Raw genomic sequence first — 14,729 nt, 5'->3', positions numbered from 1 at the left:
CACCATCTTTGTTGCCTTCCTCTGGACATGTTCCAACTTGTCTACATCTTTCTTAAATGGTGATGCCCAAAACTGAACACAGTACTCTCGGTGAGGTCTAACCAGAGCAGAGTAAAGTGATACCATCACTTTGTGGGATCTGGACACTATATTTCTGTAATGGCACAGCTGGCAGGCCCATGAACATTTGATCTCCTTGACTTGATTTCCCTCAAGAGGGACGACACCTACTGATGGCCAATGAGCGGAGGAGTAAAGTGGGTGCGGCAGAATAATCTCTATACCAATGGGTGGGGTTGATAAGGAGCAAAAATGAATGGATGAAAGGTTTGAAAGGGGTGTGAAATGCTTGTGCTCCCCTCGTCCCTTTTTCTTAATGTGTATGATACAACGAGGAAGCCAATATAAACTGCTATCACCCTCTTTACACATTCAATCATCTGGCGGCTTCAATTTATCTTTTCTCTCTTCTTCCTCCCCTCCCCCCAAATCCCAGGTCTTTCTGCCACTTCTTACCAAGAGAGGGAATCATTTCCTAAGACTTGAAGCTTTCCTCCCCCTCCCACATTTGCACAAGCCCAATGCTCAACTACCCATTCTAGGTTTACCTCTCATGTGCCTATTTTGGTTTTTCCTCTTTCTTTTTCACCCTTCCATTTGCATCATCCTCTCGCTGTCTCTGGCATTTGCTTCTTACCATTCCCATTTTTCGTTAAATGCCTTTCATTGCACTAGAAAAGGATAACCCACCAGGGTCACCATTTCCTCTTCTTCCTCCTACCCTCACTTGCTGGCTCATTGCTTTTTTTGCATGGGTCTGCCCTTGAAGATATTCAGGATATTGGTGCAAATGCAGTGTCACATTTACTGATGGAAGCAGTGAACATACAATGCTAATTCTGAAACTCTACATTCTATATATAATCTTGACCTGGGACCTCAGTATTTGAAGGACTACATCTCCATGTACTCACCTTGACACCAACAGAACTTCTGCCATGCAGCTAGCATTGCCAAGCATTGTACATTTAGATGAAGCCATTCATCTTTGCTCACCTTGCTTATATAAAGTATCTCTGTTACTGGCTGGATGCAGCCAGGGTCTTCCGAAATCTTTTACCCATTAATTCCAAAGGAGGAAAACTCATATGCACAAACCATCTATCTGTTGCTTCCTTCTCATCCCTTGCAAGCAGGTGAATTTTCTGCATGCCTAACAGTGTTCCCACATACATGAGAACCCCCAGCAGCAAACCATGTGTTGGTGGCAGTAAAAGGACAGAACAGCCACCAAATTTTAACTGACCTTACAACTAAACCAGTGGCAGAGGCCCCTGCAATGCAAACCTAAGAATGCTTTCCTACGAGTAAGCCCCATCAAATAGGCCTGAGTAGGATCATGAGTAGACCTCCTTAGGATTGTTCTCCTATACAAGCCACTACACTCAGCATTTTTGCACAGCTAGCATTTGCCCGGCTCAAGGTTGACTCAGCCTTCCATCCTTCCGAGGTCAGTAAAATTAGTACTCAGCTTGCTGGGGGTAAAGGGAAGATGACTGGGGAAGGCACTGGCAAACCACCCCGTAAACAAAGTCTGCCTAGTAAACGTCAGGATGTGACATCACCCCATGGGTCATGAATAACCCGGTGCTTGCACAGGGGACCTTTAGTACTTGGCCATTGCATTTGTACTATGTTGTTCAGAAGCCAAGACGAGCCCTAACACTGTGGAGGCAATGACAGAGCTATGTACTATGATGACTCATGGCTATGTCAACATAAGCATGACATGCATCTTTGTGAAGATGTCTTCCTGCTTGATGGCCTGGGCCCGACTGCGCTTGGGAGCCTATCATTCCCTAATTTAAACAAACAGAACGGTTAGTGCAATTATTTGATCTTATCAGTAGCATGTCTCCAGCATGTAATTTTAAAGGCAAGATGCTGCAGGCAAAATTTCATTCCCGTTTATCTTCAGTGAACTGTTGCCAATGCAAGTCTGGGGTAGTGCTATGGAATGAGAACAGGCTTCTGGTGACATCAAAAGAATTATCTAAGTATACTTATTAGATAGAATTCATATATAAAAAAGAAGGATGTGGGCCAAAGTATTGCTCGTTATTAATCTTTTAGGAACATGGTCTGGGACCCTTGTATCTCTGGGACTGCCTTTTCTGGTATTCCCCCCCCCCCACAAGAACATTGCATTCAGCAGATAATAACTTACTGGTGGTCCCCAGCCCTAGGAGTGTGCGGCTGTCCTCAACAAGAGCCAGGGCCTTTTCAGCCCTGGCTCCAGCCTGGTGGAATTCCCACTTAACAACATCAGGGCCCTGCGGGATTTGAAAGAGTTCCGCAGGGCTTGTAAGATGGAGCTGTTCCACCAGGCCTACAACTGAGGGCAGCTGCGGATGTCTTCTTTGCTGGCCTCCCTACCTCCCTACCTCCCCACCTCCCCCCTGCCCCCCCCCCGCATTTTAGGTGACTTAACCTGTAACCTATGTCTAGCTGCAGGATTCTTCACCGGAAGCTATTTTTATTGTGCCAACTGTTGTTTTTGCTTAAATTATTATGGTTTGATTGTTTTAATTGGTATGATTGTTATGCCTGTGGGCTGATTTTAAATGATGCTACCTGCCCTGAGCCTGGCTTCGGCTGGGGAGGGAGGGATATATCAATCTAAAGTAATAAATAAATATCCTGCAACTGTGCAGTTATGAGGTTAAGGTAGTGACTTGGTTCAAGGTTGAAATAAGAAACAAAAAGAAAAGAAGCAGAAGGTCATCACTTGTCTACTCTAGAGGAAAAAGGTCCTCCTTTAAGGTGATTGCTACAATCCCAGCTTCAATTAATCAAAACAAGCAGCAAAAATTCTAAACAGGCACATTTGAAGCCACCCCCAAAAGGTCCAAGGTGGACAGAAGGGATGAGAAAGCAGCAGCAGCAGAGTTGGTTTTTATATGCTCATTTTCTCCACCACTGAAGGAAGACTCAAACCCGCTTACAATCAACTTCCCCTCCCCACAACAGACATCCTGTGAGGTAGGTGGGACTGAGAGAGTGTGACTAGCCCACGGTCACCCAGCTGGAGGAGTGGGGAAACAAATCCAGTTCACCAGATTAGCGTCCACCACTCATGTGGAGTGGGGAATCAAACCCAGTTTTCCAGATCAGAGTCCCCCGCTCCAAACCACCACTCTTAACCACTACACCACACTGGCTCTCTGTAAAAGCAATTTACAGTCTAGACAAAGGTTTCTGTTGGCTTCCAGTGAAGCAGCTCTCCAGGGTCTCAGGCAAAGGTCTTTCACATCACCCACTTGCCCAGTCCCTTTAACTGGAGATGCCGGGGACTGAACCCGGGACCTTCTGCATGCCAAGCAGATGCTCTATCACCGAGCCACGCCCTCTCTCCTAAAAGCAAGCCCTGAAGCAGTCGGCGGGGGTGACCGCAGGGAAACGTTCCTACATGAACACATGAAGCTGCCTTATACTGAATCAGACCCTCGGTCCATCAAAGTCAGTATTGTCTACTCAGACCGGCAGCGGCTCTCCAGGGTCTCAGGCAGGGGACTTTCACATCACCTACTTGCCTAGTCCTTTTAACTGGAGATGCTGGGGATTGAACCTGAGACCTTCTGCATGCCAAGCAGATGCTCTACCACTGAGCCACAGCCCCTCCCCAGTCACGCATTGCCTCTGAACATGGATTTCTATTCAGTTATAATGACTAACAGCCACCGATGGACCTTTCCATCATCAAACTGTCTAATCCAGCTGAGCTAGTGGCCATCACTATATCTGGTGGCAGGAAATTGCGTAAGCTGTTCATAGAATGTGAAAACCTGTGCCAGCAAGCCTGTCTGGTGTGCTCAGGTAAACCGGTGACTGGAGCATGAAGCAACATTTTTCTCGGTGCTTTGTGCAAAGTGTCACAGCCCATTTATTCGCAGAACAACTCCATTGGTGGGAAGGCAGTGAGACTCAACTAATCTGTGCAGCAGGATCAAAGTTTTAGCACTTTCACCGCCACGAAAAACTGAATTCGGGAACCTGTATGTATGATACAAATATGCACAATTTCTGTTATTTTGCCTAATTACTTCTACTGGGTTTACTATTTTGCATAATTTATTTTGGCTTGGGTAGTTATGAGGAGTAGGGAGATAATAAACAGCAATGAAAGTAACACACCCAACCACTTGCAGACATTGGCCACCCACGTTCTAGCATATCTTCACTGTCATGTGGGCTAAAGGAACTGGTGTTAGATCATTTCACAGCTGCCAAAATGACCACTGCTGCACGCTGGAAGAAATCTGATCCTCTTTCTATGTATAATTGGTTTAACTGAGTATGGAGCACTGTCTTATAGACGTTTATAAAATTATGGTTTATAAAATTATGCACAGGGCGGAGAGAGTTGACAAATAGAACTTTTTCTCCCTCTCCAAAAATACTAGAACACAAGCTTCATCCAATGGGCTGTAGATCCAGGATGAACAAAAGGAAATACTTCTTTACACAGCGAGTGATTAAAATGTGGAATTCGCTGCCAGAGGATGTAGTGATGGCCACAGGCATAGACAGCTTTAAAAGGGAATCAGACAGATTTATGGACGATAGGTCTATCAGTGGCTCCATGTTCAGAGGCAGTAAAACTCTGAGTACCAGTGCCAGGAGGCAACATCAAGGGAAGGCCTCGGCCTCTAAGCCCTGTTGCTGGTCCAAAAGAGGAACTGGTTGTCCACTGAGTGAGATGCTGGACTAGATGGACCACTGATCTGAGGTCAAAGATGCAAATATGACTTTACAGATAAATTTGTAGAAAGTTGGATTGTTTTTGTTATGGGTTTAGAATAATAAAATTAAGACACAAATCTTATCCTTATGCTTTCTGTGATCAGTTGTGAATGTCCTAGTCTGTGGTAGATGGGAAAAAATAAAGAAAGCTACGATTCCTAGGAAACTGAATTCTGCACCAAATAACCATATTCTAACCATTTTCTCTACTCCTACAGAACTGTAGTAGATAACCAAACCATGTATATGGGCATGAAGGAAAAGGCATTGTCTGGCCAGTCAAAAATATAAAGGTAAGTATCAGGCTGCCTTCTAATAAATCAGGTCAATGGTCTATTGGACCATATCAGCACTGGGTACTTTGACGGGAGCTGGCTGTCCAGTGTCTCTGTCAGAAAAATGTCTTTTCTAATACCGGCCAGGAAAGACCCCTTAAATGATGGCAGGGAGGATTGAAGCTGATACCTTCAGGGTGCAAAGCAAGTGCTAAGCCAAGCCTGAAAAGCACTTTGTCGTGACCTCTGCTGACATTTACGCTCCTTAAGGAGAAGGAGGAGGAAGAGTTGGTTTTTATATGCTGACTTTCTCTACCACTTAAGGGAGACTCAAACCGGCTTACAATCACCTTCCCTTCCCCTCCCCACAACAGACACCCTTTGAGGTAGGTGGGGCTGAGCGAGCTCTAAAAGAGCTGTAAGTTATGCTACTGGAGTTAGTGTCATAATCAGAGCAAAAGCTCACACAAGGGTATGTGTATGTGATTTCTGCCAATTCCCATCACCTCCCATGATGACCCTCAAGACTTGCTTTTCAGGGGGAGCACATACATGAACACACATGAACACTTGAAGCTGCCTTATACTGAACCAGACCCTTGGTCCATCAGAGTCAGTATTGTCTACTCAGACGGGCAGCGGCTTTCCAGGGTCTCAAGCAAAGGTCTTTCACATCACCTACTTTGCTTAGTCCCTTTTAACTGGAGATGCCGGGGATTGAACCTGGGACCTTCTGCATGCCAAGCAGATGCTCTACCACTGAGCCACGCTCCGACTTTGGTTTGTGCAAAAGGCCCACAATAACAATAACTAAGCAGTCGATAAAAGGCCATAGTCAAAGTGAGAATGAAAACATTCCACATATCCTCCAAGAGAAACAACCTTCAAGGTGGCAGAAACGACATTTCCATTTTTTTTCAGAAACACTTCTTTAAGGAAGGCCGACAAGATACCACAAATTCATCTGTTTCTTCCCAACAGCTTGGCCAATTTGAATTATTGCTCAACCCGTTTTTGAACACTTGTTTGTGTGTAAAGTGCCGTCAAGTCGCAGCCGACTTATGGCGACCCCTTTTTGGGGTTTTCATGGCAAGAGACTACCAGAGGTGGTTTGCCAGTGCCTTCCTCTGCACAGCAACCCTGGTATTCCTTGGTGGTCTCCCATCCAAATACTAACCAGGGCTGACCCTGCTTAGCTTTGAACACTTACCCCAGATAAACTTCCTAGAACCAGTTTCACCAACTTCTTCACATATGAGAAGGAAGGTGCGCAGTTACTATTCCGTACGTGAGCGCTGCAAGCATCCAGAACAGTTCGTACAGACAAGCGGGCGTAAACGACATCTTCGCACATCCCAAGAAGTATGCTGTTTAAATGGTCTCCGAGTTTGATAGGCTGATTTTTTAAAAAGAAAAGTGCAGAAAGATCCAGTCAATATCTGTACCGCTCGCTAAACATATAGCAACACGAGCAGCTTAAGAGTATCTTCTTATACCCCCAAGGAAATTAACAAATAGTTGAAACATGACAAAAGACTGACTTCAGGAGTCCTCATTCAGCCCCAGACAAAATAATCAAGAGAGTATGAACAATTTTTTTTGTTACTGGTTCTAAAACCATCACCCTTTTCAGACATTCATTCATTTAGTTATAGCATTTATTTATTGCTTGTCCAAGTAACGTTGCTCAAGAAGGCACAGAAAAATAATTAACATTTACAATAAAAACAGGAGGGGCTGTGGCTCAGTGGTAGAGCATCTCCTTGGAATGCAGAAGATCCCAGGTTCAATCCCCGGCATCTCCAGTTAAAGGGACTAGGCAGGTAGGTGATGTGAAAGACCCCTGCCTGAGACCCTGGAGAGCCGCTGCCAGTCTGAGTAGACAATGCTGACTTTGATGGACCCAGGGTCTGATTCAGTATAAGGCAGCTTCATGTGTTCATGTGCTCACTGAAACTATAAAATCCACACGCGAATCAACTATATTAACAGATTAGCAACTGCTTGGAGGAAAGTGTCATCAAGTCGCAGCTTAATTATGGTGACCCCGTAGGGTTTTCAAAGCAAGAGACGAACAGAAGTGGTTTGTGCCTGCCTCTGTGTAGTGACCCTGGACTTCCTTGGTGGTCTCCCATCCAAGTACTAACTGGGGCCAACCCTTCTTAGCTTCTGAAATCTGACGAGATTGGGCTAGCCTGGACCAACCAAGTCAGGATACCTGTTTACATTTAAAGTATTGTTATGGGTTATCTAAAAATATGTGGGATAAAGTAATCTTTCCCACCATTCCCCATGTCCTGCTGCGCTGACCCCTTCGTGGCATTTTCCATTGGCCCATTTTCAGCTTTAAAATGGCAGGAGTGCCCCCGTGTAGGACACGAGAACACTGTCATGTCTAGTTTAGCCCAAAGACTCAAGGGTGGTACAGAAGTTGTACCTTTGGCAATTAAACTGTGATAGACATGCATGGCATCATGAATGTTAAAAAGTAATAGATGTGTCCATGAGAACAAGTCCTGTTAGGACGAGCTTCTCCACAATGCAGAAACGCTAGTAGCAAAGAATCAGGACTAAGGAAACAAACTGACCAGATAGCCAGAGACAGCCTTGTTTTGCAAGTAACTGGCAACACCCATATGGCTGGGAACCTCTCTCTTTTTTCCTGTATTACTAGTCAATCATGTAGTATATTCTGCTTGAAAAACAGACACACACTCCAGGGTGTGCACCCTCTGTGACACTGTTACTTGTCAGTTCCCACAGGCATTTGGATTTCAGCTTGTGCACTTTATCATCAGCTTTCGTAGTGGGTGGTTATCTTCTGATGACATGCCCTGTCGTGCACTGCTCGCAACTTTTAGCATTAAATTTTTTTAATTTTTTTTACTCTGTTTGCTCATCAGCAGTGGCATAAACAAAAAATAACAGCCAGAAAAAAAGAAAAGATAACCCAGTCTTTCCAGTACTGTTGATTTTAATCGTGTAGCCCTACTGCTCCTCCTAATTTATTCTTCATTTGGCACCAAGTAATATTATACACTATATTAAAAGGTATTATCATAGAATCATAGAGTTGGAAGGGACCACCAGGGTCATCCAGTCCAACCCCTGCACAATGCAGGAAATTCACAACTACCTCCCCTCCACACCCCCAGTGACCCCTACTCCATGCTCAGAAGATGGCCAAGATACCCTCCCCCTCATCATCTGCTTAAGGTCATGGAATCAGCATTGCTGACAGATGGCCATCTAACCTCTTCTTAAAAACCTCCAGGGAAGGAGAGCTTACCACCTCTCGAGGAAGCCTGTTCCATTGGAGGAACTGCCCTAACTGTTAGAAAAATTTTCCTAATGTCTAGTCGGAAAGTCTTTTGATTTAATTTCAACCCGTTGGTTCTGGTCCGACCTTCTGGGGCAACAGAAAACAACCTGGCACTCTCCTCTATGTGACAGCTCTTCAAGTACTTGAAGATCGTTATCATATCACCTCTCAGTCTTCTCCTCTTCAGGCTAAACATACCCAGCTCCTTCACCCTTTCCTCATAGGACTTGGTCTCCAGACCCCTCACCATCTTTGTTAAGAGTTTTCCTGAACATCAACAGCGATGAAGCTTCATGTGCATCCTTTGGCAGAGCATTAAACCATTCCCTCAAACAAGCCCCCATTTTCCTAGATGGCATTCTGAGCCTAAAAGCTTTTTGACCATATTAAAGTTCATAACTTTTGAGGTTGTTTCTGGACTCAAGCTAAAATTTGCACCGGTGCGCTGCACCTGACCATGCCCAGGCACTTTCAACATGGTTTGTCAACTTGATTCAACAGAGCCTAATACTTCATGAAGGTGGAGGGGCCGTGGCTCTCAAGGGCCTCCTGGCAGAGGTCTTTCACATCACCTACCACTGAGCCTTTCAACTGGAGATGCCAGGGATTGAACCTGTGACCTTCTGCACGCAAAACAGATGCTCTCCCACTGAGCCATAGCCCCCCCCCCCACATTCCAGGTAGGAGAAGGGGTGCTTAATCTCTCCACTCTGTGCTTTGCAATTGCCATTCCATTAACAGCCGTCTTCCCAATCAAGCTTATTTCCCCCGTACTTGGTAAATTCCCTGATGAGTTAGTTGAGCTTCTGGCAAAGAAGCTCCTATTAGGAGAAGACCCTCAGCTTATGCTCCAAACTGCCAAGTTCTGCGCTGTTGCTATTAAAATATGCACAACTTTATTAGAGAATGATCGTTAGAATATTTTACAATTTTATCAATTTTAAGGTGATAATTTTAACCAGGGGTTGGTTTTATTGACCTTACACCTTAATATGTACGGGCAGTCTGTGATTCTGCGGTGCAAAACATTGGCATGTGATTGGTCAGTCGAACATATTAATAAACTTGACTTGATAAACTTAACTTGAATCAAGCTCCTGCTGTGCGTTAGACTTGTGTTTGTGGGGGGGGGGTGCACGCACTTTGCATATCTGAAATCTGATAAATGGGGAAGGGGTTTGGGAAGGGAGTTGCTCTAACCACCACTCCTCCTCTACAATCTGCATAACACCCAATAATACGTTGCAGGAGAGAAGCAGTGACCATTGCAAGGGGACGGTAAAATACAGCTCCGGCCCCATCACAGTAACATAAGCTGGTAACAAACCTTTACTACTTACTTGGCTTTGTGGAACTTCATAGTCGGCTCCCCAATAAAGTGTCATCCCGAGAGAATAAACATGAATCTGCAATGCAACAAGAGACATTTGTGGAGTAACGAATCATCTGGCTAGAATGATGTTTATGATGGGAGGGGGAGTGATAGAAGATGGAACCCTGCTGGACCCACAGGAAAGATCCCACTAAGACTTACAGCCTTCCCAAGGACCAGATTATGGAAAACAGCTGCTGCAGAAAGTGATTTCTTATGTAAACATCTGAATGAACTGGCAAGTGAATCTCTTCAGAATGAACACACAGGATTGATAACTTGGCTCTTAAGCTGCTTATTAAACCGTTTACAGCTCTTTTCAAAAACAATGAGGCGATTTCGCAACTCAATGTTTGTTAAATGAGCCGAAATTCTATTTCTGGCAACATCAGTGTCATACAGTTACTTAAATAAGAGAAGTTCAAATTTAGCGAGTGACCAAAATGGCATCATTTTTATCTGTCCTACTGCTTTGCCAGAATTTTATCACTGAATACATCATGTCTTTCGGTTAGGAATGAAGTCATTACCCAGAGTCTCAGTGCAACCTGGTCATTGTTTTTTAGGAGGTCATTATAAAATGAGAATTTGTTTCGGTTTCAGCATTTTTTGCGGGATACGCTCAGGTTTCAGGAGCAGCAGCTGAAAATGAAAGCAGATTCCTATTCATAGGTTCTCTTACAATGCAACCTAAGGAGAGTTACTCCAGTCTAAGCTCATTCATTTAAATGGACTTAGACTGGAATTACTTTCCTTAGGATTGTACAGTGCCTTATGGTTAAATAAAAGTACTGAAAACCAGAAGTTAGCAGGCTCATGGCATACTTAGTTGTGAAGTATTAACTTGCTTTGTAATTAAAATAATGTGTGTGTGTTAAGTGCCGTCAAGTCGCTTCTGACTCATGGCGACCCTATGAATCAATGTCTTCCAATGTCCTCCAATGGAGTATATTTATCTTAAATTTTGCAGCTCTTGTAATTTAGAAATGGCTCTTCTTTTTTCTTTCTTTTTTTGTCTTTGCTTTGGACTCTCCATTGGGTCTGAATTCTTTACTCTCAGGAAAAGTTAAGAGGCAACTAAAATATAATTGAGTAGGAAAGCCCTCAAATACTAAAGGGCTCTTTTCTTTCCCAGCTCTTCTCTTTTTCTTCATCAACTGTTGCATGAACACAAGACAAGCATGCAAAACTGAACAGAGTTTAGTTGTCACTCTAAAGGACAGAAGGACAGTCAGCAGCGCCAAGGTATGGGCTCCAGGCCCTAAAAGTGACCTAGATGTGCTAGAATGGAGAGCATAGGAGTTTGCCTGGTGCAGCTCAGATTGTTGCCTCATGGCCTGTAATAGCTAGGAGAAAGTCAGAGTGAAAACCTACCAGATCGCATATTTTCATTCTGTATTTCTTAATTAATATGGAATACCTATCACTCCAAGAAGAAGAAGGAAGAAGAGTTGTTTTTTATATGCTGACTTTCTCTACCACTTAAGGAAGAATCAAACCTTCTCTTCCCCTCCCCACAACAGACACCGTGAGTTAGGTGGGGCTGAGAGAGCTCTAAGAGAGCTGTGACTAGCCCAAGGTCACCCAGCTGGCTTCATGTGAAGGAGTGGGGAACTCAACCAAGTTCACCAGATTAGCGTCTGCCACTCATGTGGAAGAGTGGGGAATCCAACCCGGTTCTCCAGATTAGAGTCCTCCGCTCCTAATCACTACACCACGTATGGCTCCATATCAATTCATACTCAGAGAATGAAAAAAAAAATCTCAATATTGGCTACTCTGCAGCCATATAGGAAGGATTGGGAGTAATGGCTAACTGATCCAAGGGTTTCTGCCAATTGAAAGGCAATTTTTGCCAATTACCCCTCCCACTGGAGTCTTCAGACTCCCCCGCCATGTTGTGAGGTGCCCTGTCCCCGAGAAGCACCATTTCATGTCTGCTGGGGGTTCCATGTGTGTTGGGGATATGGCAATGTAGTGTAGTGGTGTCGGACTGGGATCTTGGAGACCCAGGATTGAAACCCAACTTGGCCACGGAAATTTGCTGGGTGACCTTGGGCCAGACGTAGGCTCTCAGCCTAACCTACATGACAGGGTTTCTGTGGGGATAAAATGGAGAAGAGGCGGATGTAAGTTGCCTTGTGTCCCCACTGGGGAGAAAAGCAGGATATAATTGGAGTAAATAAATAAATATGGGACAGGTGCTTAGATCTGCACGTCCGCTGCCTATTTCATGTAGAATTTCAGAGTAAGGACACAAGAAACTACAGATAGTTCTATCTAAATACAGTCCAAAGCTTATTAACAGAAATATTAGAAAGTTTTTTAAAAAATAGAAGGCCCAGAGATTTACTCACAGTGCAACTTTAATACATAGGTGGGCAGGATCAGTTCAAGCCTTCCTCATCGGCATTACTTATGACAAGTCAACATGCATTTTTTTTTTTAGATTTTAAGTGGAATGTTTCGTTTGAACCAAATCCTAAATGCAAATATTTGAACGTAAGAACATCCAAGGAGTGGATGGAACACCATCGGCAGGAACTATTTGCACATGAATGTATTCAAGCACGTTCATACTATAATGTGCACAGAAGGAAGGCCCAATGAACCTGAAGCTTACTCATGTCCAGCCACGTATACAATGCCTTAATGCAGTGCAACCAGGCTGTAAGCGAAGTGATCGTTTCCTGACACAAAACCTGTGAAGTGGACAGGGTGCAAACACTAGGGGCCAGGCAGCAGTACTTTTTACAGGGGACAGAGGTCTAAGGAACTCTGTCTGAGGCTGCAAATCCATTACTATTTTACATATACACACACTTTATTTATACCCTTCCGTTCTCCCCAATGGGGACCCAAAGAGGCTTACATCGTTTGCTTGTCCTCCATTTTAGCCTCAAAACAACCCTGCGAGGTACATTAGGGTGAGAATGTGTGGCCCAAGGTCACCTAGCAAGCTTCCATGGCTGAGTGGGGATTTGAACCTGGGTCTTCTAGATCCTAGTTCAACATTCTAATCACTGTACCATACCGGCTCCGCACTGCTATTCCTGTCATAACAGAAATAAAATAGAGATTCCCCCCTCTCATGATTCACGAGTTGTATGTATGAGATGGGATGTGTGATAACACACATATCTGTAGCTATGCAAAAAAACTGAACCTATATACATACACACACACCGAACCTATATATATATTATACCTTTTCAACATCAGAGAGAGAGGATAGTGGCTGATTTTGGAGCACTTCTGGTGCTGTGAATGCTCGCAGATCTTGGTTAGAAACATTTTCATCTGTAAACGATACACTTCCAGATGGAAGCAGCAGCAAAGACCAGGGAGAAATGATGAAGCCCAGTGCAGCAGGGTCAGCTGTAGTTGAGAGGGGAGAAACCCAAAAAGCAGATAAAATACCAAATCAAAAGTTCGCGGCATATATTCATTCAACAAAGGAAATGGGATGTATAAGGGTGAAAAGGAGAGTGTTCAGTAGAAAGAACGCTCACACTTAAAACTCCTTAAATGACCCTCATTTTAACTATCAAGTGACAAAAGTGAAATGAAAGAGTGGTCAAGTACATAAATGAAAAAAGTGTAGATTGCCATCCCTCACTCTTGTCTTAACAGGAACTATGGATTTTTAGGTTCCAATACCTGGCTAAAGGACTGTGTCCAAATCTGGATTCAGATTACCACACCCTAGTTTAAGAAATCAATGACTAAGGGACACAGTTCCTAGACAAGTCTGGAAGAAAAACTGAGATGTGGCTAGAGTAGAAAAAGAGACAGTTTGAGTGGAATATCGAAATACAAGTATACAGTCATGGTAATATCAAGCACATGTATAGTACCCAACATTAGAATGCTCAGACCTAAATGCACAATATTCCAGTGTCCACAGATACACTTGTGAAACCTAAGAGAAAAGTTCTGCAGTAGGGAAAGCTTAGGGTGTATTACATGAACTGAATTGAGGGTGGGGGTATCTGGAGAGATGCCAAAACTACGGGCAGTGGTATGGGTGTGTCTGTTTCTACATTTGCATCTACCAACTCGATTCCCATTATTCTGTAACTAGCCCCAAACTAGGTTTTCAGGGCTTGTAGTGTGACACACCTTTCTACCCACCCTCAATTTCCCACCACTAAGAAGGCAGTTAATATTCCATGTATTGTATTTTGAACAGTGGGATCCAATGCCATCTTTCAATGATGAATTAATGGTTTTTCTGTAATCTTGGTGCAATTACTCCAAGCATCAATGGCAAAACATAACACTTGGAAGACCTTCCCTTACTGGGTTTCTCTCTCTTGGAAAAAAAAACTATGCTGCTCCCTCACAAAACCAATGATGACTGTCTCATTATCAACAGTAATTCTTACAGAAAACCCTAAAGTTAATTGGTGTAGCAGTGGAAATATGTGGAGAGAAAACCATTTGTGTTCTTCATAAGAACCATTCATGCTCTGTGAATAATATTACCATAAAGAAAAACAAACACTGGTGATTCAGCCTACATTTGACATTCTAAGACAGGAAACCTCCTACTCGTAGAAAACACAAAAACTTTCTGGAAGCAATATAACAAAACCATCAGTCATGCCATTATGAAGTATTTCACAATGCTGGAGTTACCCACCTCTTCTGGGTACAAGATATTGCCCATTGTTGGGGCATGGCCGGTAGACTCTTGATATATTCTAGTCATCAGCTAAACATATGTTGTCTGCAGATATGCGTAGAAAGTGCCCAAACTGGCCACACGTCTACTTTTCGCAGAACGTCTGGTAGGATTTCTTTTGTGGCATTCTGCATTTCCCTGACACCATAACTACCCCCCGTAGCCAACATCAAGTAAACATGGAACATTAATATGTTACCATGAGACATGGTAAATTCTACATATGAGGAGGTGAGGGAGGAAAGTTAGATTTGATTTGGTTATTTTCAG

General features: G+C 43.7%; 1 protein-coding gene across 1 annotated transcript in view; it reads right to left on the bottom strand.

Moving 5' to 3' along the window:
• Positions 1 to 14,729, bottom strand: part of PTPN13 (protein tyrosine phosphatase non-receptor type 13) — a 135,563-nt gene that overhangs the window by 99,687 nt on the left and 21,147 nt on the right. The window contains exons 2-4 of the mRNA XM_056855303.1: positions 12,981 to 13,150; positions 9,741 to 9,806; positions 6,289 to 6,474 (exon numbers count right to left, since the gene is read on the bottom strand). Coding sequence (XP_056711281.1) covers positions 6,289 to 6,474; positions 9,741 to 9,806; positions 12,981 to 13,150 — 422 coding nt within the window. The remainder of the gene's footprint in view (positions 1 to 6,288; positions 6,475 to 9,740; positions 9,807 to 12,980; positions 13,151 to 14,729) is intronic.

Source organism: Euleptes europaea, chromosome 9 (genome assembly GCF_029931775.1).
Source record: "Euleptes europaea isolate rEulEur1 chromosome 9, rEulEur1.hap1, whole genome shotgun sequence".
Taxonomy (NCBI): Eukaryota; Metazoa; Chordata; class Lepidosauria; order Squamata; family Sphaerodactylidae; genus Euleptes; species Euleptes europaea.
The sequence above is the reverse complement of the archived record's forward strand: the minus strand, read 5'-3'. Positions and strand labels throughout refer to the sequence as shown.